This window comes from Mobula hypostoma, chromosome 3, assembly GCF_963921235.1.
Source record: "Mobula hypostoma chromosome 3, sMobHyp1.1, whole genome shotgun sequence".
Taxonomy (NCBI): Eukaryota; Metazoa; Chordata; class Chondrichthyes; order Myliobatiformes; family Myliobatidae; genus Mobula; species Mobula hypostoma.
In genome coordinates this window covers 67,911,076-67,934,051 of record NC_086099.1, presented here as the reverse complement: position 1 = coordinate 67,934,051, position 22,976 = coordinate 67,911,076, and the positions used below count along the sequence as shown (strand labels likewise).

Sequence of the window (22,976 nt, the reverse complement as noted above, 5' to 3'; positions counted from 1 at the left end):
CCTCTGCTCAATTAAACCAGTTGTATTCCCACAAAACCAAAAGATACAAATTTAGACCACCACGCGTTTCTTTTACTCTCCCTGGCTGGTCGTTGAAGAGTTTTTGTTTGTGTTTTCTCCTGCTCCTTTTGTGCTGCATCTCCGTTTGTTTCTGCATTCTTTCTATATGAGGATCATTAGAATTGGTCAATTTCAAAGGAATGTATGCTCTGGCAGGAGATCAGATGCTGCACTCATTTGGCCTAATATTTATTCAGCAGGAGTCTTGGTAATGTGGGGAAACCTGGCAGCATTGGGGTCTAATAGTCCTGTTGAATTTAATGACAAGAGATGAGTAATCTTTCTCACAGTTCCTGTCTAGGAGTTGGTCAGAATTGACAGGCTTCTGAGTGGGAAAGCCAGTGGCTGGAGGCTGCAGCTGGAGACCATTTGGATGTGCCAGAGTACAAAGGAACTGTAAGAAATCTGCTGGAGGAAGGGAGCACATCAGGCAGCATCAGTGGGAGGAAAGGAACTGTCGATGTCCAGGTCAAAACCCTGCATCGAGGACCACTGAGTTCCTCTAGCAGGTTGTTGCTTTACGTTCCAACATCTGTAATCTCTTGTGTCTGCAAAGAAGCTACAACTGATCAAAGGAAGGCTGGATGTGTGAGGGCCCAGAAGTGGACTGCTGCTGCTCTCTTGGCCTAGAAGAGATGCAGTATGACATGTTTACATTCCCGAGGGAGCCAGCCACTCAGCCTTCCACTCCATTACTGCATTTACCCAGCGTGGCCAGCTAAACTCAAGCAAGACTTTCAGCCATAAAAGCTGATTTAGTATCAAGTCAGCAGATAACCAGCACCTGATTTACTGTGTTACAGAGGAAGAGAGGGGAGAGAAACTTTTGGTGCATTGTACAACCTTGCCAAGTTCAATGGGTCCTGGGACCCCCGGATTGACTTTGAGCTGGTGCAGCACCTGTGGGAGGGTTTGGCTCCAGCTGATTGTTGGTTTCAGGGGGAACAAGCTCTCAAACTGCACGTAGATAGGGGGCTCATTTTAGCACTCTGGACAAATGAGCTTTGTCAGCCTATGAAGCCGTGTGGGTAGAAAGGAACCTTGCGGCCACCTCTGCACCCCACCACCTTCCTGCTTCCTCAAGCCAAGCTGCGTGTGTGAAAGCACTGGAGGTGATCCTGAAGATTGTGGACAGCCTCCGCACTTGTGAATCATGGCAGAGAGACCAACACTGCCAGCAGGTGTCCACCTGCTCGGGCTTTTCTAACCACATTGGCCCCCAGGTGTATCTGCAGCACTGCCACGCTGCTGAAGGTTTGCCTGGTGCTGTGGATATAAATGTAGGTGGTGCTAAACCGATGTGTAGCCCACTGCCACCAGGGGCAGGATGCTGCTGCAATTACTTTCCAACCTAAGCTTCCAAATACTTCCAAAAGCATAACCTAATATTTTCAAGTTATTTTCAGAAGCTTTAAAATTATCAATTGTAAACGTGACATAATTTTGGGTCTCATCTAACCATCTTGTAAATTGTGTTGTTACCTCATTTTTTATTAGTTGGGTCTTTCCTTCTCTGCCTAACTTACCTCTTCTTCCATAGCAGTAAACCTGAAGAAACTGTCCTTAGTGATATTTGCACAGCTGAGTATTATCGAAGGAGCCCCTCTCCTGTCCTGGTTGCCCACACTGTAACTATAAACGAAAGCATTCAGGATCCCAGCGAGGAAGCTGAAAAGGAAGACGAGCGAAGCCCAGATGCAGAGAAAGATGACATGTTGAATCGCCGGATAAGAGCCACCTCCAAACAGGGCAGTGCTGCCTTCAATAAATTTCTCCCAGTCCCCAGTTCACAGCAAGGCCAGACATTGGGTGGAATTAATAAAGAACCTGAGCAGTAAGTAAAGAAAGGAAGAATATCCAAGGATGAATTTCTGTGGACGTGAGCTACTTATTTTGTTTATAGCCTGACAGTTTGCTGTGCTGCTAGAGTCTGAAATACACTTAAAACCATTTAATTCTTTGTGTGGGAATGCCGCAAGTAGCTAACATTTGCTTAACTTCATCTTGATTAGTGTGCCACCTTGGCTGTTGAATTGCATTATTGAAACTTGTTTCATATCCTTTTGATATCAATGAAAAGTCAATTTTTCATGTAGTAAGTAAGTCTTAAAACGCATTTTGTGCGGAGGTGGGGCTATGATTTGTCCTAGAACTGTTATAATTTTCATTGCTTGGCTTCGTTATTTTAACCTGATATTACACCATTTGTTTTAAAAAAGGTTATCCCTTTACTAACACCTGAAAAGGGGGGTGCTGCTCATCTTCTAAATGCAACAATAAGGGAATTCAAAATTCAACATCTGTTCCTATTCCATATCTAATTATAATTTCTGAAAGTGAACGATAGTAATGAATTATGAGAGATTTGTTATTGCAGACACTATTTTATCCTGTTGAGGGATAACGGGCATATCAGTGGAACCATTTGTATTTTAGTTGAGTAATAGGTCACAGGTGTGAGTTAATGTCACCTGACAAATGGCTTTATTCATAGGGGATATGTTATTTACAGAGATATTTTAATGCAGTGTGCTGAAAGGGAATGAGACCAGGTAGAATTTTTTGGTAAAAAGGAAATGTTTTGATTCAGACAAACTTATTTTCTAAAGTTGGGCTATACTGTATATCTATCATTATACATTCATTAAATGGCCCAGAACAGCTGGTGGTGAGCTGTCTTTCAGAATTGCTGTAATCCATATGGAGAAGATATAACTCAACAATGAAGTAAGGTAATATATTTCCAAATCAGAATGATGTGTGATTTGATGAGAACAGATTCCAAAGTGCCTGTTGCTTTGTTCTTTGAATACTGATAGAAGGTGTCAGTTTGGGAACTACTGTTAAAGAAATCTTGACAAATTACTGTAGATGGAGAAACTGAATGTGACAGCTAGTGGATGGGATGACAACTATGTTGGCTGCGTTATACTGTTCTGTGCAATTTTATGTCGTGTCTCTGAACTAAACGACGTATTTAATTTCTTGAATTCATTCTTTATTGTTTTGTGACATTAGTAAAAATTTCCATGACAAATATTTTGAATGCAGGAACTGAAATTGTACTCTCTTTCCATTTGTTTGTTTTACCTGTTTGCTTATTGCTGAATCATTCCAAAAGGATCTGATATTTGCAATATTTGTTAGGAATATCACTGTTGTAATTTTAAGTTATCCTTTACTTTGCTGTGTATAGCATTAGAAAGATCTAGAAGTGCTATGACTGCAGTGGTTGATGTGAAAGTTTCAGCCATAATCGGATTGACGTTACACATTTAGTTTAATTTATTTAATTCTTCCCTAAATTATGAAAAATTACACATTAATAATGTAACATTTTCTCTAAAATAACAAGGTCTTAATCTTTTCTAAATATAGTCAAATCGTTTGAAATGTGCCTTTGGAAATATAACCCAAGGGCTTCAGTTTTATCTGATCTTTATCATTTAATTCTTGGTGTCTTGGAATTCATGGTGTTATAAGATTATGAAATACACTTGGAAGTCAAGTTTTGGAGATGTGCAAAATAAATCCATAATGCAATAGTAAAATAAAATTTGCACTAATTAAATATAAGCACAATGAGTCGAAATGAAAAATTGGCTTCTGTGTGTTTAAAATTTAATGAGCCAAAATAGGCAGTATACAGCCAAGCTCAAATATTTTTATTTGTTTGTTTTCCCTGTATATCCCAAAGCAGAGTGATTATTATTATTATTCATGCAAATACCTTTTTGAAATCATTTGATTTGGCAAAGGGTGGGCAGTCCTCCAACATTCCTTTCCTCTCTTTTGTTTGTATCTTTCCCCAAGTCCATAGCAATGTGTCTGAAATACATCATTGCACGTAAATGTCTAATGCCCTTTCTTATATTATGTAGTCCACTTATTCTGCTGTCAAATAGAATTTTGTCCAAATGTAAAAAAAATGTTGAAAGCGCTCAGCATGACAGGTAGTGGCTAAGGGGACAAAATTAAGATTTCAGTGTGATGATTGTTTTGGCAGCTTGGTTGGGTTTGCTAAATTCCTGAAACATCTAACTGAGATGTTACTCAGCAGGCCAGATTCTTGCTTTCCAATTTTTCTACATGATATACCAGCCAGGACATATCACCTTTAAGAATGTGGTCATCCATTTGGCCAGTAAACTAGCATTTGAAACTGATTATAAATCACTTATTGAACAATAATTTAATCTCTAACTTTAATGGTATAATATTGGATCAAAAATCATTTAATGGCTCTGGGCCTGTACTTGCTGGAGTTTAGAAGAATGGGAGGGGGGGGCACTTTCATTGAAATTCTACTGAATATTAAAAGGCCTAGATAGAGTGGATGCAGAGAGGATGTTTCCAATAGTGGGAGAGTCTTGAATCAGAGAGTATAGCCTCAGAATAAAAGGATATCTATCCGTTTAGAACAGATGAGGTGGAATTTCTTTAGCCAGAGGGCAGTGAATCTGTGGAATTCATTGCCACAGATTGCTGTGGAGGCCAAGTCATTGGATATATTTAAACCAGATGTCGATAGGTTCTCGATTTGTAATGGCATCAAAGGTTATAGAGAGAATGCAGGAGAATGGCTTGAATGGATAATAAATCAGTCTTGATCAACCTGCAGAACAGACTCGATGGGCCATTGCTCTTATACCTTATGGTCTCATAGTTTAAAAGTAAGGGAAAAAATGTTTAAAATTGTGTTTAAGAACATGAGAAATAGGAGCAGTAGTAGGCTATCTGGCCAGTTGAGCCTGCTGTGCTATTCAACAAGATCTTGGCTGATCTAGCCATGGATTCCTCCCCACCTACTTGCCTTTTCGCCATAACCCTTAATTCCCCTACTTTGCAAAAACCTATCCAACCTTGTCTTAAATATATTTACTGAGGTAGCCTCCACTGCTTCATTGGGCAGAGAATTCCACAGATTCACCATTCTCTGGGAAAAGCAGTTCTTCCTCATCTCTGTCCTAAATCTACTCTCCCGAATCTTGAGGCTATGTCCGCTAGTTCTCATCTCACCCACCAGTGGAAACAACTTCCCTGCCTCTATCTTATCTATCATTTTCATAATTTTAGATGTTTCTATAAGATCTCCTCTCATTCATTCTTTACTGTTAGAAATTCTTTGAATAGATAGATTGGGCAGGGAAACCTAAACATAAAATACTTGAGACTTGTTTGAGTGTTACCAAGTAGCTACTATTAATATTTACAGAAACTTAGGGGTTTTACTGAACTAATGAAGATGTATTTATCTCTAATTAGGAGTAGCTGTTCCCAAAAAAAAAATATGATTGGGAAAATATTTCAGATGTCTTCTTCGGATTTATTTAGTAAATTATACAGTAATTAGGCTATTCCTTTTAATTGAGTGACATTGTAAATTGCAATAAATTGTGTATTGAAATTGTCAGGAAACAATTGTATTTGGAACTGAAGTTTCTCCGGACCAATGATCATTACACACCTATTCTGTAAGGAAATTATCAATGTGGGCTTTTGATATTCTCAATCGTGTGCACTTCCTCGTTTTTTATTGTAAATATTCTGTGTTCTTTATATTTGGTCCTGTAGATACAGTCCCACAGTAGCCCTGTCTGATGATGCAGGGTAAGTGGAACCTTGAATTTAAAATAAGGAACTGCATGGCTTGATCAATATTCACAACTGCTTATTAAACCACCAAGAATAACGTATTCGTTTAGGTGTGCGTGACTAACTGCTTTGACTATGTGCAGTAATATGGAGCTGCGCTTACTAACAGCAACTCTTTGTATAAGAAACAGGTGAAATCCCACTCATTAAAGCGGAACCAGATTTAAGAAGTGTGGAATAAGGAGTGATATTTTCAAATTGGAGTGCTTAAAGACTACCAGTTGCTATTAGATCATTGTGAAATAAATGTCCGCGTGTAGTCTCCATATCCACATTTTAAAATCCTTTGTAGAACATATTTGAATGCATAACACCAACTTATTTCATAATGAAAACAGAATACCCTAGAAGGATGGAAGGGCTAGGGATGGCTTTTGACAGGGTGGGTGAGTGGATGCAATTAAGCTTTAGTGATGTTGGTGGGAGGGAAGCAATTAGGAACAAAAGCATCTGGATTGCTTTGTAGTTCTTTGGCTGGGTTTATGTAACTCCCACGCAAATGGAACATTTTCTGTTTCATACTTGCATCTTGCCAAATATGAAATAATATATGTTCTTAATAATCCATTGAAAAACTTTCAAAATAGAATTATAATGTACTTGATAACAGAGTTGGGCTCCAGGTCCAGGAGAATTGCATAGAGGAGTGGAATTAATTGAATGGCTCCACTAAAAAGCTAGCATAAGCTAGTGAAAAAAGGATTGTCGTTTACCTTGTGTTGGAGGTGCAAGGGATAAGTGAGGGGGTGGATAGTGGAAGAGTGGATGGTGGAATAGAATCTTGATGTAGTAGGGGTAAAGTTTCGGATTGTGACAACTAGTCCATAAAGACTCATTTCTGACCAACTGTTCTCTGCTGTTGCACGTGAATTTGGTTAATGGTATTTTGCATGCCAGCATATTGTTTGATGTTCAGAATTAACTTCAAATTAAGTTGAATTTGACGCTCCAAGCTTTTGCCAGCAACCGTAGAAAGTGGCTGCTTACATCTTCATGTATGTTTCAGTGAAGTATTCAAGGCACAGCATGAATCTGCCAGGTGAATGGGTCAGCTCAGGAGCAAACACATTGACAGTGTGCTAAATGAAAAAGGCGACTCTTAGAAAGAGTAATCATTCAGTTTGGAGCAATGTGATCCTGAATACCATTTGTTGAGGTTTGCTTTCAAATTATTCGAATTGATTTTGACACTATATCCAACAAAAAACTAATAAAACAGAAAAAGGAAGTATTTTGTATCTCTGTCCTATTTTCCTTTAGTTTTCATTTCTTGGTTCTTTCCTGTCTCTCAATCAAATTACCCTATGAAGTGCTTTCAGATGTTCCCCAACTAAAATAGCTCTACAGATGTTATAATAAGCAGCTGGCAATAAAATGTAATCTGATTAAGGTTTGCCAGTACATTATTTAGCAAAACATATAAGAATCTGAGGTTACTATCATGGATTTTACAACCACATTTACTATTTCACTAGGTGAAATAAGAAATAAAGGAGCTACAAAAAATTTCTCCCGAAATAAGTGCAGGCAGCATGAAAATGATTCTCTAAAATAAAACCCGAGCATAGGTGGGATAATTTATGCTGAATGCTTAATTAATGAGCAGGACTTCAGACTTCAATTTATTCAACTCCTGTGATGGATGACAACTAATAGAGGAATGGGAGTATTGTGTGCACTTCCAGTCCACAAGCTATCGGAAGGCTGCTGAGATGTTAGAAGCAAAGTTGGACTGTTTTCTCTGGTGCTTTAAAGCTGAGGGGCAAACTGAAAGCAGTACATGAGAGGCATAGATAGGGTAGAAAGTCAGAGTCTTTTTTCCCCAAGGTGGAATGTCAACTATTACAGGGCATGGGTTGAAGGTGAGGGGGGAAAGTTTAAAAGAGACTTACAAGACAAGTTTTTTACACAGTGTGCGGTAAATGTCTGGAACATGCTGCTAGGGAAAGGGGGTAGTAGGAGCTGATGTGATAATGGTGCTTAAGGGGTATTTAGAGAGACTTATGAACAGGCAGGCAATCTAGGGATAGGAATTTATACAGACAGATGGGCACCATGGTGCAGACGTGGTGGGAGAGTTCTTTGTTTTTTCCTATGCCGTGTGATAGTTAAACTTCATACACTCACGTACACTTAACGTTGCCCAGCCTTTGAATCAGTCTAATCAGAATGTCCTTGATCCTCAATTCACATTGATTTGATGATGCATAATCCCAAATCCTGGAATACATGCATTCCATATATTTTGCCTGAGAATAATGTACTATAGATATGTGTCACGCACTTCCCATCATTACATTTAAGAGTGAATTCTTGAGCATGACATTTTGAATCACTTTTCTCTTTTTAATGGTTAATTGTGCTCCTTAAGCAACACAAAATGTCATAACCCAACTGAAGCCAATTTTGAAGGGCATAGATTGGTAGATTGCGAGAAACTTTCCCCCTTACCAAGAGGTAAAAATTTAAGGTAAGTGGTAGAAGATTTCGAAAGGATTTAGGGAATGTTTTTGATCCAGACAGTGGTTAAAACCAGAAACTCACTGCTCAGTGAGATGATGGAGACGGATGCTGTTGGAAGCGTTTAGATGAGTACTTGTAACGCAATGGTCTGGGGAGGTCAAGTGCTGGGAAACACGCGCAAAATGTCGGAGGAACTCAGCAGGTCAGACAGCATCCATGGAGAGAAATAAAGAGTCGATGTTTCAGGCCAAGACCCTTCATGGGACAGGAAAATCAGGGAGAAGAAGAAGTACAAGTTGGAAGGTGATAGGTGAAGCCGGGTGAGGGGGAAGGTTGGTGGGTGGGGGAGAGAGGTTGAAGTGAGAAGCATGGAAGTGATTGGTAGAAAAGGTAAAGGGCTGAAGAAGAAAGAACCTGACAGGAGAGGAGAGTGGAGCTTGGGAGAAAGGGCAGGAGGAGGGACTCTGGGGAAGGTGATAGGCAAGTGAGAAGAAGAGAAGGGGTAAGAGGCAAGCCAGAATGGGGAATGGAAAAGAAGGGGAAAGGGACAGAAGTCAATGTTCATGCCAGCGGGTTGGAGGCTACCCAAGCAGAATATAAGGTGTTGCTTCTCCAGCCTGAGGGTGGCCACATGGTGGCAGTAGAGGAGACCACAGGCTGACATGTCAGAATGGGAATGGGGAATGGGGAGTGGTGTTAAAGTGGTTGGTCGTCAGGAAATCCTGCCTGTTGTGGATGGAGCAATGGAGCGAAAGTACTCAACGTAGCAGTTCCCTAAACTGCGCCGGATCTCACTGAAGTAGAGGAGGCCACACTAGAAACACTGGATACAGTAGATGACCCCAACAGGCTTGCAGATGAAGTATTGCCTCAGGACTGTTAGGGGCTCTGAATGGTGGTGAGGGAGGAGGTGAAGGGGCAGGTGTGGCAATGGTTCTGCTTGCAGGGATACGTGCCAGGGATGATTGGACAAGGGAAGCAAGTGCTGGGGCATGGGATAAGCATAGGTTGACGCAGGATGCTCGGTATGGACATGGGGAATGAAAGGACATGACTTTGTGACTCACAGAGATATGCTGCACAGAATCAGGCCCTTCAGCCCAACTTGTCCATGCTAGATGTCATCGTGAGCCAGTCTGATTTGCCCATATTGGCCCGTATCCTTCTTGGACATGTTCCAGTATCTTTTAAATCTCACATCATCTCCCTCCCCTACTCACACCCACCCACTTCAAATTAGCAAGCACCAAGAAGTCATAAAAAATGTAGTTCAAAGAAATCAAAAATGTATATTGTGGACCATTTGAAAGAAATGAGGAAGTCTGGGACTTGTCAACATGCACAGGAGCAGCAGACTTACTGACTGATTGAATTTGTCAGTGCACTTGCTTTACATTACGTGATAAAGGGGGCAGGGAAGATACGACTTAATTATGTTGTTTTCCATAATAATTTCAATTGTTGCAACCTTAATGAGCTTTAAACTGGGTGTGGGGCTTTGTGCGCAGGGCACATCTTCAGGGGTGAGGCTTTCTCACTGAGATCACACCCACTTTTCTAGGACTGTAAGTTCAGTTTGCCCAATCCCAGGGGTACCCTGCACCAGCTACACACCGTCAGGTCATGTAAGCAGTGGGTAACCCACGGATGGTAGCAGGCCAACTGGATCTGGCCCCATTAAAACACTTCTTTTAAATGCTGAAGAAACAATTACAGTTGCTTACATAATTTCTATGTACTAATTGCAACGCTAGATCCACGTGAGTCTTGGGTTCATGTAGGTTTCTAAATGAAGAAACAAATGTTGGGTGTAGCGATAAAGTAAATCTGAATGGTGGATTTATTGCCAAAAGAGTTGCATTCTGGAAGACTTTAATTTGCTTGATGTACAGTTTGGGTGCGGTACCTGAAGCTTCTAGTAGCTGCATTGGATCTGTGTAGGGTGAAAGGTCAGATCAGAGGTGGGAGTGATCAGGACCAGAGAGTCAGAAGCATCTTCCAATGATCCACCATTCTGCATTTCGTGTTTCACAAAGCAGAAACAGTGAATACAGATTCGCAAAATGGTAAAAACTGTAATTACTGGTTTGCCTGAGCAGGGTGTTTAGAGCCCAAGGCAATTGAAAAGGAGTTGGTAAGATTAACGAACGAGAAAGGGCATCTGATAAGGTGTACCCTGATGTAGAGCATGTACCACAAGCCGGTCAGTGGGCAAACTGAACTTAGAATCATAGAAAAGCACAGCACAGAAACAGGCTCTTCAGCCCATCTAGTCCATGCCAAACCATTTAATCTGTTTAGTGCCATCGGCCTGCACCCGACCCATACCCCTCCAGACCCCTCCCTTCCACGTACCTATCCAGACGTCCCTTAAATGATGAAGTTGAACTCACATCCACTACTTGCACTAACAACTCCTTCCACACTCTCTTAGACCTCTGAGTGAAGAAGGTTTCCTTCATGTTTCCCTTAAATTTTCAGTTTTCCCCCTTAGCCCTCAACCTCTAGTTGGAGAAAGTCTGCTTGTATTTACACTGTTATACCCCTCATAATTTTGTAGACCTCCATCAAATCTCCTCTCAATCTTCTATGTCCCAAGGAATAAAGTCCTAACCTATTCAATCTTTCCTTATAAATCATGATCTCCAGTCCCAGCAACATCCTTGTAAATTTTCTCTGTACTCTTCCAACCCTATTTACATCTTTCCTGTAGGTAGGTGACCAAAACTGCACACAATATTTCAAATTAGGCCTCACCAGTGTCTTATACGACCTCAACTTAACATCCCAGCTTGAAAAAGAATATTTTTTAAGAGTGATGCTGGGGTGTTTGTGCTTCTAGTCATCGGATGTAGACTGGAGCCATATAGGCAACAGGGTCACAAGCTGTACAATCCTGCTATATGCGAGTAATTCACTATGGCTGAAGACCGTGCATTATCTAATAAACAATATCTCCTTAACAGTTATTGTTCTTATTTGTTTATTTATTGACATACAGTGCGGAGTAGGGTCTTCCAGCCCTTTGAGCCGTGCTGCCCAGCAATCCCCCAATTTAATGTCGGCCTAATCACAGGACAATTTACAATGGCCAATTAACCTGCCAGCCGGTATGTCTTTGGCATGTGGGAGGAAACCGGAGCACCCAGAGGAAACCCATGCAGTCATGGGGGTGAACGTACAAACTCCTTGCAAGCAGCTGCGGGAATTGAACCCAGGTCTCTAGTACTGTAGAGCGTTGTGCTAAACACTACACTATCATGTTGCCCCATGACTCCTGGAGAAGAGTAGATGGGAAAATTATTCCGGCAAAGAATTAGAAGTGGCAGTGGAACTCGTACTGATACATGCGGCGTATCCTTTAAAACACTGTTGACCTAAAATGAAATAAGCACATGGTTTGCTGTGTGCAGGAACACATTGGGTTTGAGTGCAAATAAAAGCAGTCCATTTGGAATCACAGAAGCTGGTGGTTGTTTATTAATTATATCCAAGGGAGTAAAAATCTTTATATTGCGTCTCCATTGCAATGTGCAAGCAATAAAGAGGATAAGGAGGATATTGCCCAAACGCTAAGATTGTATATATAATTGTTCTGCATAGTCAGATACAACGTACAGTCAGATATCCAATCAGATCAACGCATCATGATGAGATAGCAGTGGAATGCAGAGCAAGAGAAAATCTTGCATTGTCAATGGTGTTGGAGGAGATCTAATAAAACAACTGTTCTTTTTAGAGGGATTGAGTGCGAACGATCAGGGTTATGCTTTATAACATTATGCTTTACTTCCTGTAAGTTGTGCTCTGTAGATATAGTGCCTTTGTTTTTTTCTAAGTCTTAGAAAAATAAAGCTACAACAGTTAAATGTAGGACTTCTTAATTGGGGAGAGCAAAAAAAGGGTTCACTAAGGTTCAAAAATAAGTTTGAAGCTTAATTTATGAATGACTTCCCAATAAAGTAGTTCAGTGAAGAAAGAAAAGGGATGGAATTGTGGGTGATTGGAAACAGTGAACTTCCGGAGAGACTCATTGAAGTCGTCAAATTGTCCAGATTATTAGCTTCAGGTCTTCCATGTTTATCACTTTGACCACTTAAAATATAACTGATAAGTACATACATCTTTAATAAATGTTAGCTCTCGCTTTTCACTAAGCTGCTATAACTTTAAAAGAAATTAAATGGGTATCAACCTGTGAATTTGTAATAATCTTATTCAAGCCATAGGTGGCTTATTTGGAATGAGCTGTCAGAAATAGTGGTTGAAGCAGGTGCATTAGTGATTTAGAAGCCATCTCGATAAGTACAGGAATAGGATGGGTTTAGGGGACAGTTGACACTAGTTCACTGGTCAACGCCTAAAGCAGGGATGAGTTGGGCCAAAATGTCTGTTTCCACTCTGACTCTAAACAAATATATTTGCTATAATATTGCTTTCTCATCATATGGGTACTAAGCACAATTGCTATCATTTGTCTGGTGTCAAGCATGCATGGCATGTACTTATGAGCACTTTAAGAGATAATGTTTCCTTCCTTTCTTAGTTATTCCATATGTTGTGTAACAACTGATTTAACGCAGGTTGGAACTTGCACTGATTCTGTGTGTTGGCTGTGCTCTGTTAAACGCTGCTTCGGTTTTGAGAATTGCATGGAAATAAACATCTCTTGGGTGCTGAATGACACTTGGCTTATTCTGTGTTATTTCATATTTTACTATACTGCTTGTCTTGCAACATTTCATTTCCTTTTAACAGATTCAGCGCATAAAGTTATGCGCAATCAATTCCCATTGTTGTTTCAACCTTTGTGAATGAAATGAGGCCAAACCAACTTCCAGCTTTCAAATTGGACATCTGCTCCCAAATTATAAATCACACCACCTAGTAAGAAGAAATGCTCTGAGCATTAAAATATTAGCCATCTGTTTTTAACTGAAATCATCAGAGGAGTCAGGTTGAGAGTGAAATCGTGTAACTGCTTTGTGGATTGTTCTTGTATTTCACAAGTAATTCCTTTCCAGGAACATCCCTTACCGTGATCCAAGTTTTGAATGGGATCACATGTCACAGTTCCACATTTTTCTAAATACTATAGTGTCCTTGGTGTTTACAATGTGAATTATTATTTTGATGTTACGATACCGAAATAAAACACTTCAATTATAATGATATATTATGAATCCCGAGGCTCTAAACTTTATCTTAAGTTTGAATACAGTAATCTCTCAGTTTTTACATTTGAACTGAAAATGTTTTAACCTCAGTGTGGTTCAATATTCAAAGGCCAGTTCACATAATCTAAAACTATGTACTGAGATCTCAAGGGAATTTTACCAATTCCAGGTATTTTTTAAGTTTGAATTGCAATTTGCTATTAGTCCTGTGAACTAAATTACAGATCCAAGTAAATTTTTCAAAACTCTGCATGAATCTTTAACCTCGAATGTTGTTGAAACTGTCAACAGGCAACAGCACACTTATCTTTCAGATTGATTATTCTGGAAACCTTGTACTTTGGCTTTACACATTAATTTACTCCATGGTTGAAATGAATATCACTCATGAGAGAAAAAGGAATGAGATTTTATTCAATGATTTCTAGCGCCCCCTTGTGGGAGAAGAATGGATAATAATTATTGCACCCTAATTGTTTAAAAACCAAACGTATTTTCACATCTTCTTTAAATTGCTCTGCAGAAGTGTCAGTATGAATGACATGAGACCGGAAGAAGACAATTTAGCTCAGCCCCACAGTAAAGCTCGCCATGAGGAGCTACACAAAGTTCACAGCCGACTTCGCGAAGACCAGGACAGATGGCAAGATGTAAGCCCTAAAAATGAAACCATGTGCCACAGTACTTCATCTGTATCTCTTGGCAACGCTGACCACCTTGGTCTCTTATTTCTACCCACCCTAACTCCTCACTAAACTCAAACACTTGCCTTGGCTATTATCTCCTGCCTTGCTCCTTCATCTGGATTAGTCTATCTGCACCAAATGGCAATGTGGAAAGATAAAATCTCCAAAAGCTGGTAAACCCATCTTCATTTCCTCTGTTTTGTGAAAGCAATATCTATACCATCTGCCATTATCTTGTTAACCTCCATTTGTAAGTCACTGGTGAACTCCAGAGCAATGTTCTTGGAAGGAAATTGTTGCCCTTGACTTTTTTTTTAATATTGCTTGCTGAATTTGCTTAGAAATCACACTGAAATTGTAAGTAGGTTAATGCCTCTGCCAAAATAGTGACAATGGCCTCCGAAAGGAACAAAGTTAGCATTTGTGAACCAGTGCCCGGGGAAAAGAGTAGGATCAAACTATTTCACAGATATCAGTAGGCAATACATATTAAATTGCAACAGCTGTTGCTACCTAGCATTGAGGCTTCCACAGGTGAATCAGCCAGGGTATTGTCACCAACCAATAAAGATAAGCCATCTATTGCTACATTATTTTGCTATTTAAAAAGTTGTCCATGGAGATGGTGTTTGTGGGTTGAAGAGCAGTCAGGACTGCAATAACGCTATGCTTGATATATTTTAAGAGTTGTTAGAATAAGTGGTCAGTAGCAGATTTGGGTGAACTTTATGTTCTCCTACTCTCTTCCCCTGTCTGAAATCCCGCATTGCCATTGTTATGCAGTGCTAATTCTGGAAGGGATTCTGGAGTTAGACCTGCTTACCTAGTGTTAGCAGGCCCTGAATAAAGGAGGAGGTAAGGAACCACAGTAACAGATGGCCAACAGCCTTATCTAAAGACAAGGTAATTTTTAAATCCTTTTTTCCATTCTACACCTCCCAACCAAAGATACTGACTAAATATTCTCCTCCCTGCTTCCTCTGCTTCCTTTGACAGCATCCTTCTCCTACCCAAACCATTACTAATCTACAAGTTGAGGCACTATCCTCTCTCACATATTTCGATCTCGGTACTTTCCTCCTGTATCTCATTAATTTCACCCTTGTGTCACCAATTTAAACCCCCATTGCCTGTATCCCTTCTCCTAATACATACCCCTGTCAGTTCTAGATTCAGGTCCTCCATGCTGGGTCTTCCATCATCCTTTTAAACCAGAACTCTTCCAGCATTCTCCCTCTACACTCTTGCAGCATTTCACCCCTTATCCCCAATGCCTGATGATTAATGTTTATCCACCCCCAATACCTGATCATTAGTATGTCTCCATCTCTCAAAGGTTGACCAGCAATATTTCTCCATCTCTTGTGGCCCAACCCCCTTCTTCCCACAATCCCTTGTATTCTACCACTACCCCTCCAACCCCAGTCCATCTACTAATCATCCACTCCAGCAGTTATTGGCCTACCTGATTCTCCATCCTCTCTGGTACATTATTCAGTGTTTGAGATCTCGTCCACTGTGCACAACATCTTGGATCTTCTGAGAAATAGAACTACACTGCTAAAGATGATTGACTTTGCATAAGCATGATGCCGTGTGCTGCAGCACATGTTTAACACATCTTTTCCAGAAGGGGTTTTTTTTTTTGGCCTTGATCCAGTACCCTTGCAAAGAACTTTGTCACTTTTTTTTGAAAATGGAAGTTGGAGGGTAAAAGCAACTCACAAACAAGAGAAAGTCTGCAGATGCTGGAAATCCGAGCAACACACACAAAATTTTGGTGGAACTCAGCAGGCCAGGCAGCATCTATGGAAAAAAGTACAGTCAACGTTCCAGGTCAAAACCCTTTGGCAGATCTGAAGAAAAAAAGCTGAGGAGTTTGAAAGGTGGGAGGGAGGGAGGGAGGGAGGGAGGGAAGAGAGAAACACCAGGCAATAGGTGAAACTTGAAGGGGGAGGGATAAAGCAAAGAGCTAGGAAGTTGATTGGTGAAAGAGACGGAAGGCCATGGAAGAAAGAAGAAAGGGGAGGGGGAGGAGCACTAGAGGGCGGGCAAGGAGATAACATGAGAGAGGGACTGTTTGTTTCTGCCTCAATGAATTGTTGTTAACACCATGAAGAAGAATATGAAATATGACCTTTATACAGGATCTGGCTCGCTGGAAGAACAGGAGAAGAAGTGCTTCACAAGACCTGATCAAACGGAAGGAGGAGCGAGATATCGTGGAAAAAATAATGAGTGGGGAACGCAGTTTGTCAGAAAGACGGAGGAGCATTAAAACCTATAAAGAAATCGTGGAAGAGAAGTATGTTGTTTGGATACAATTTTGCCCTAACCTTACGATTTTTGTCAGTCATTGTTTGTGTGACACTATTGCTTTGGCCTAGTCTGAGTCATGTTTGATGAGTAGAGGAGAGCTCTAGTCAGAAATTCTGGGTCTCTCAGAATGTTATTCAGTTCTGAACACAGTGCCGGGCTCTCCAGTCATCTTGGCAAACTGGCCTCCTGGTTGGGTGGCTTCCAACTTCAATTTTCTGATCCTAGACTTGGCCCAGTCTGAGAGGTCCATTCATGGGCACTAGAGAAATAAAATTAATGTGCAGTGCACCAGTGGAAGGCCACATGGTTTAGTGGGCAGAGAAGAAATGTGAGAAATTAGAAAGGAATTTCTCCTGAACCCTACCACTACTGTAGACAAACCCACTTTCCTCACCTCCCTGTTTCTCTTAGACTTGTAGTGGCCTACAGCACCTGGCCAACCAAGGTTAAACTTAGAAACTGAGTTAAATATGATTTATAAATGCTTTAATGATCATTTACCCTCAGTCCCATCCTACATCTGGTAAAAGTAGAAGTGCTCGGATAACATTCCCAATGATTGCTCACCAAATCCTACATGTGGATTAATGTCCCATGTTCTCCGCCCCCCTCCCCCCGAACTTGATGCGTTGTTTGTTCATTGTGACTAAAGTGCATGATAATGTTCAGCATCTTGCTCGGTGACCACTTGGAAGTTAAAATCCACCTTCAAACCTCACTCAATGGAACTTGCTAATATCATTTTAACATTTGAATCAAGATCGTGGAAAGTTTGGGAAACAGAAATGAAAGCAGAAGTTAAAATACAGCAATACGTTAATAGATTGAGCAATTGCTTGAGCATAAGATGCCTGTTAAGTAACGTGCAGTATTCAGCCATTCCTGTATGAATTTCTATCCCACCTATTTCATCTATGTAAATTTTACATCATTGTGGATATATGGACAATAATGAGGACCTTATGTGTTATGGACTTTGGAATCATCTGAACATGAAATTGATCTAAAACAGTTGAATTTATCTTTAAAGTCTTAATGTAAACGGAAGGAAGTCAACAAGAAATGCCCGTGGAAACAGCAAGGTTTTAGTATCAGCCTCAGCCAGGCTCATTTCTCAGTGTGGCAATTTATTGTACAATCTCAATGGTTTAGTAGGTGAAAAAGGTATTGTAAATTGCTCTTAGTGTGAAGATGAGTCATGGGATTTAGAGAGAGTTACATAAGAATACCAGAAACAGGGGCAGGAGTAGGCCATCTGAACCATCAAGCCTGCTCCACAATTTAATAAGATCATGGCTGATTTGACCATGGACTCAGCTCCACCTACCCACCTTTTCCCCATAACCCTTAATCTATCTACAGTAACTGTATCTTAAATATATTTAACTACATAGTCTCTACTGCTTCCCTGGCAGAGAATTCCACAGATTCAGTACTCTCTAGGAAAAGCAGCTTCTTCTCATCTCCATCCTAAGTATATTCCCTTGAACCTTGAGGTTATGTCTCCTAGTTCTAGTGTCACTTACCAGTGGAAACAACTTTCCTGCCCCTATCATATCTACCCCTTTCATAATTTTATATATTTTTTATGATCCCCTGTCATTCTTCTGAATCCTGCGAATAAAGTCCATTAAAACTATTAAGACGTTGGAGCAGAATTAGGCCATCTGGCCTATCAAGTCTGCTCCACTATTCTATCATAGCCAATGCATTCTTCCTCACAGGCAATTCAATCTCTCCTCGGAAGAATGAAAAATGGGATAAAGGTAGGATTAGTGCACGAGTGGTTGATGATCAGTGTAGTTTTGTGGGGCTGAAGGGCTTACTTCCTTGTTAAATACTCTGATTTAATCACTATGCTACAATATATAGGGGTTGCTTTCCTGGTACAGTACCTGTAGCAATTGCTAGATAATAAGAGAGGATACTTCTTGACAAAAGGCCTTTGTATGGAGAGTCAAATAAATGAAATGAAAATAAGACATGGAATCCAAACTAACCACAATCCAACTGTTTGGTGTAAGCAAAAAATGTTAAACTAAGAAAATAATCATTTGATGCATTAAAAAAGACAGATTCTGAAATTTGGCTATTGAATCTCAGGGAATCCAGAGAAAAAGCTCTCCAAGAGGCGTATAACAAAGCGAAGACTCGAGAAGAAGCTGAAGAAATTTTGAGGAAGTATTCACAGAGATTTATAATCAGTGAAGCTGTTCTTGAAAACCTGGAAATGCCAAAATTTCTGGAGAGAAGTCAGTCAGTGGATTCAGATTCGTCATGCTCTCCAACAAAGGAACCAAATTCACTGAAATACTTACGACAGCAGTCATTGCCAATCCAGAAATATACTGTCACTGTTGAAGCAATGGTCACTCCCAGCAGCCAATCACAGTCTAACTTTTCTGAAGTAGGCACATCCCCAACCAAAGCTGTTGCCTCCAAGACAGTGCCTATGTTGACCCCCAAGCCTTATTCACAACCAAAAGATTCCCAGACGGTGCTGAAATCATTTAAGGTAAGATGCTGAAGTCACTGTCTTTGATAATTTTTAATATACCAATCGTGATCAGATGTCAGTCTCTCCATTACGTAAAGACAGTTAGTAAATAGAGCCAGTACCAACCAATTCGTGAAGAAAATGCCCTCTTCCTGCTCGCATTTGTAATTTCTAATTTGTTCAAAATTAGAAAACTCTTGATAGACATGTTGAATTGAAAGGGAGAAATGAGCTTGGAAAGGTATTTTAATTTGACCTAGCTTTTTAAATTTTTAGTTAGTAAGCGTGGTCTAGCTTGCATGATGCAAAGCACAGCTACTGAAGTCAGAAAGGAGTAACCCACAAATAGGGTGCAGTCGCTGGTTGTACATGAACCTGCTTGCCTAGGAGAGGCATGGTCTAGCTCATGTTACTGTTTTTTCAGTCTGTTCATTTCAAAAATATTAATTCTTTAAAATGATTTTCTCCTGAGTGATTCTAAATGTTTGTGAATGTCAATTGCACCTGAGTTAGCCAATGAGCCTGGCGCAGGAACTGACTGGTTGTCAAAGCTGTACAATAGAAGTGGTAGAAGCTCTGGCTGCCTTTGTCCACAGCCAAGGTCTGGAAACTGGTTCCCAAGTGGAAGTCTGCAGCCTGGACCCTGGTCCCAGATCAAGTCAGCCACAATCTTAGGGCAACCCCAATTAGATAAGTACTTGATGGGAACAAGCAAAGAGTGGGATCATTTGGATTGCTCTTTCAGGATCTAACAGAGGCATCAAACTCACCATGCTGCTTCCAGTTTTTCACTGGAGGACTCTCTGGAGCCAGATCTAAAATTTAGTCCATCTGTTGTTTCCAGGATCAGCCATGATGAAATGGCGGTTCAGATTTGATGGGCTGAATGGCTGAATTCTGCTCCTATGTCTGATGCTCTGCCTATAGAATATTATTAGCTCCTATTCTGCTCCTATGTCTTATGCTCTGCCTATAGAATCTTATTAGCTCCAACTACGAATAATCACTCAAAAGATACAGCAGAGTTTAATCTGTGTTAGCTGTTTATATGGTGACAGCTATTCAGTAAATCAGGCCCCATATTTTTACATTAGTGCAGTAAACAGAAATGTTATGATTGGTTATTGAAAACCAAGCTAATGAGGTTGATGTATTTCAGAACCAAATTAGGTAGTTAAATAGATGGGTTGAACTTTATCAATCCCAAAGGAAATTACAGTTCATGGTAGCATTACAAATACACAGATGTACAGATATTAGAAGAGAAATAAGAAAGAATAAAAAATAAGTTACCTCAACCAGTTCAACAGGAAGGGGGTATCACTTCCCTGGCTATAGGTTGACTCATTATGGAGCCTAATGGCCGAGGGTAAGAATGACCTCATATAGTGCTCTTTGGAGCAGTGCAGTTGTCTTAGTCTATTACTAAAAGTGCTCCTCTGTTCCACCAAGGTGGCATGCAGAGGGTGAGAAACATTGTCCAGAATTGCCAGGATTTTCCGTGGGGTCCCTTGTTCTACCACAGACTCCGGTGTCCAGTTTGACTCAGATAACAGGGCCAGCCTTCCTAATCAGTTTATTAAGCCTGTTGGCATCTTCCATGTTGATGCCATTGCCCCAGCAAACCACTGCACAGAAGGTTGTACTGGCGACAACAAATTGGTAAAACGTGAAGGAGAGGCCTGCATTCTCCAAAGGACCTCAGTCTCCTCAGGAAGTGGAGGTGACTCTGGCCCTTCTTGTACACAGCCTCCGTGTTGGTGCTCTCCTTAGTCTGTCATCCAGTGCACACCCAGGTATTTTTAAGTCCTCACTGCATCCATGTCCTCACAATCATTAGTCACAGGGAGCAGTGGAGGCTTAGTCTCCCTAAAGTCTCCTTTGTCTTACTGATGTAGAGCTGCAGATAATTCAGCTTTCACCATTTGACAAAGTCCTCCACCAGGGCCCTGTATTCATCCTCCCGACCTCCCGTGTGTACAATCACTATTATTTAATGAATTGAGTAATTTGTATATTTTCTAACGATGTAGAAGAGGGCATTTGGCTCATTAACTGTCTGCTGACTAATCCCATTTTCTCACATATCCCAGGAACTTATTCTGTCTCACAAGTCCATCAACTTCTTCCAATTCTCACACTTATACAAGGGATAATTTGCAGTAACCAATTAACTTATTAACCAGCATTTCTTTGGGATGAGAGTGGAAATACTGAACGCCCAGAGGGGAAATCCATGTGTTCACAGGGAAATCACACAGATTCCACCCTATGGTCAGGATCAAACCTGGTCACTAGTTATATTACCACAGTACGATCCACTGTGCTATTGGTCTGTTTGCAATCTACAGGAGGAATTTCTGAACAACTATAATCTTGTACCACTGTCAAGTTCTTTTACTGCATGTCCTGAGTTATATCCTTTGTACCCAGGAATATTATCTGAAGTTTAGAATGTCATGTTATATCATGATGACTTTTAACAGTCTTTCTTTTGTTTATAATTGAGGAATAAGCATCTAATCCAGATTGTTTTATGCTTGTGTAAATGTTAATACAGAAAGATGGAAAGATTAGGATAAATGGAGAGACTAGCCCCACGTTTACCATGGCGGAAGAGAATGAGTCCATGTCTCCAGTATCAGCCCCGTACCTCACCCAGTCACAGATGTTTGAAGGTGTGGCAAGAGTGGACAATTCCCCATCACAGTTACAGACTGATAACAACAGCAGTGTATCCCAACCCAAGCAAGTTATTCCTTCTGCCACGAACAACCCACAGACTGCACACACAGAGCAGGTAAGTACACTGTCTCCATTCATTAACCAAAATCTTGTGCTGGGGTGCTGTTTGCACCGCCAGTGCTGACAACAGGCCTGTGGAAAAAAAAGAGTTATTCTTGAAAACTGAACTTACAGGTATTCTGGGTTCTGACAGTTAACTTGGTGAAATCACTGCCACTTTTTCTTTTGGGCTGTTAATCTCCAGGATAACTAGCCTCATGATCACAGGATTTGTTTTAAAATGGAGGCAGTGCTTGAAACTTTGCTTCTGTTCACCGATATTGATCTCGCATGGACGTGCATGCACCCTGAGAGTGATAGCCTCACAAAGGTGCAAGGGTCAGGGTTGCCTGACTTCACATGATAACCTCAAGCTGTGAGGCCAGTGACTACAGCTGTTCTCAGTATGGAGCACAGACACAGTACAGCATCAGACACGGAGGAGACGTGTAACTTATTTTCAGGAGTGAGAGCAGCAAGTGCCTGTGGTTCCCAAAGGTAACTGGGTTCAATTTTTCCCACAGGATCAAGCTCTCCAGCAAGAGCAGCATTTCTTGTGCACCTCTTAATGCCTTTGAGAAGGTGCTGAGGTACCTACATGAATTGTTGCCATTTTTCTGAGGTAGGAAGCCCCCAGAGTACTATCCCCAGGGAGTTCCAGGATTTAGACAGAAATGAAGAAACAGTGATGCATTTCCAAGTCAGGATGCCATGTATTTTGGAGGGAAACCTGCTGGTGGTTTAATGAGAACTGGGTGTTCCAATCTGCCTGTCACCCCTGCCCCGCTTAGTAGTAGATGTTACAAGTTTGGAAGGTTTTGTCAGAGTAGACAGGGCAAGTAACTTCAGTTCCTTTTATAGTGGATATGGTGCTTCGTTCTGTTAGTGCTAAGCCTCTTGAGAGTGTCAAGTGGAAATTATTCCATCACAATCCTGACTTGTGCATTGTTAATTCTGTAATGGCTTCAGGGTGTATGAGTGAATCATATTTTGAAAGGTACCCACCTTCAAACCTGCAGTTGCTGTCACAGGATTAATGTGACTGGTTCAGTTTAAAACTCTGATGACTGGCAACACCCAGGATTTGGTGCTGTGGACTTTGGCAAACCAAATCTCTTTAAAAGTCAAGGATAGATAAATGCCAAAGGCTGTGTCCTGGTGAAAATATTCATTGCATGATGTTTAATCACGGCTTCGTTATCCTGCAGATGGAACGAACTGAGATCTCAGTGGGCGTTACCACAACCCAGCAGCCAAGCATTGAGAATGAATCCGACCTTAAATCCACTTGCGACGAAGCTGAGAAAAAGCCAGTGGAAGATGCCATTCCGGAAG

At 40.8% G+C, this 22,976-nt stretch overlaps 1 protein-coding gene across 14 annotated transcripts in view; it reads left to right on the top strand.

Annotated features, from left to right (window-relative positions):
- The window catches only part of limch1a (LIM and calponin homology domains 1a), a 395,389-nt gene that overhangs the window by 319,287 nt on the left and 53,126 nt on the right, over positions 1 to 22,976 (top strand). For 10 of the 14 annotated variants that reach the window (XM_063043233.1, XM_063043241.1, XM_063043237.1 and 7 more), the window contains 8 exons: positions 1,601 to 1,894; positions 5,475 to 5,534; positions 5,635 to 5,670; positions 13,879 to 14,005; positions 16,189 to 16,346; positions 18,464 to 18,875; positions 21,418 to 21,657; positions 22,850 to 22,976. In XM_063043233.1, the coding sequence (XP_062899303.1) occupies positions 1,601 to 1,894; positions 5,475 to 5,534; positions 5,635 to 5,670; positions 13,879 to 14,005; positions 16,189 to 16,346; positions 18,464 to 18,875; positions 21,418 to 21,657; positions 22,850 to 22,976 (1,454 nt within the window). The remainder of the gene's footprint in view (positions 1 to 1,600; positions 1,895 to 5,474; positions 5,535 to 5,634; positions 5,671 to 13,878; positions 14,006 to 16,188; positions 16,347 to 18,463; positions 18,876 to 21,417; positions 21,658 to 22,849) is intronic. The other 4 variants (XM_063043243.1, XM_063043232.1, XM_063043235.1 and 1 more) reach the window with 3 other exon arrangements.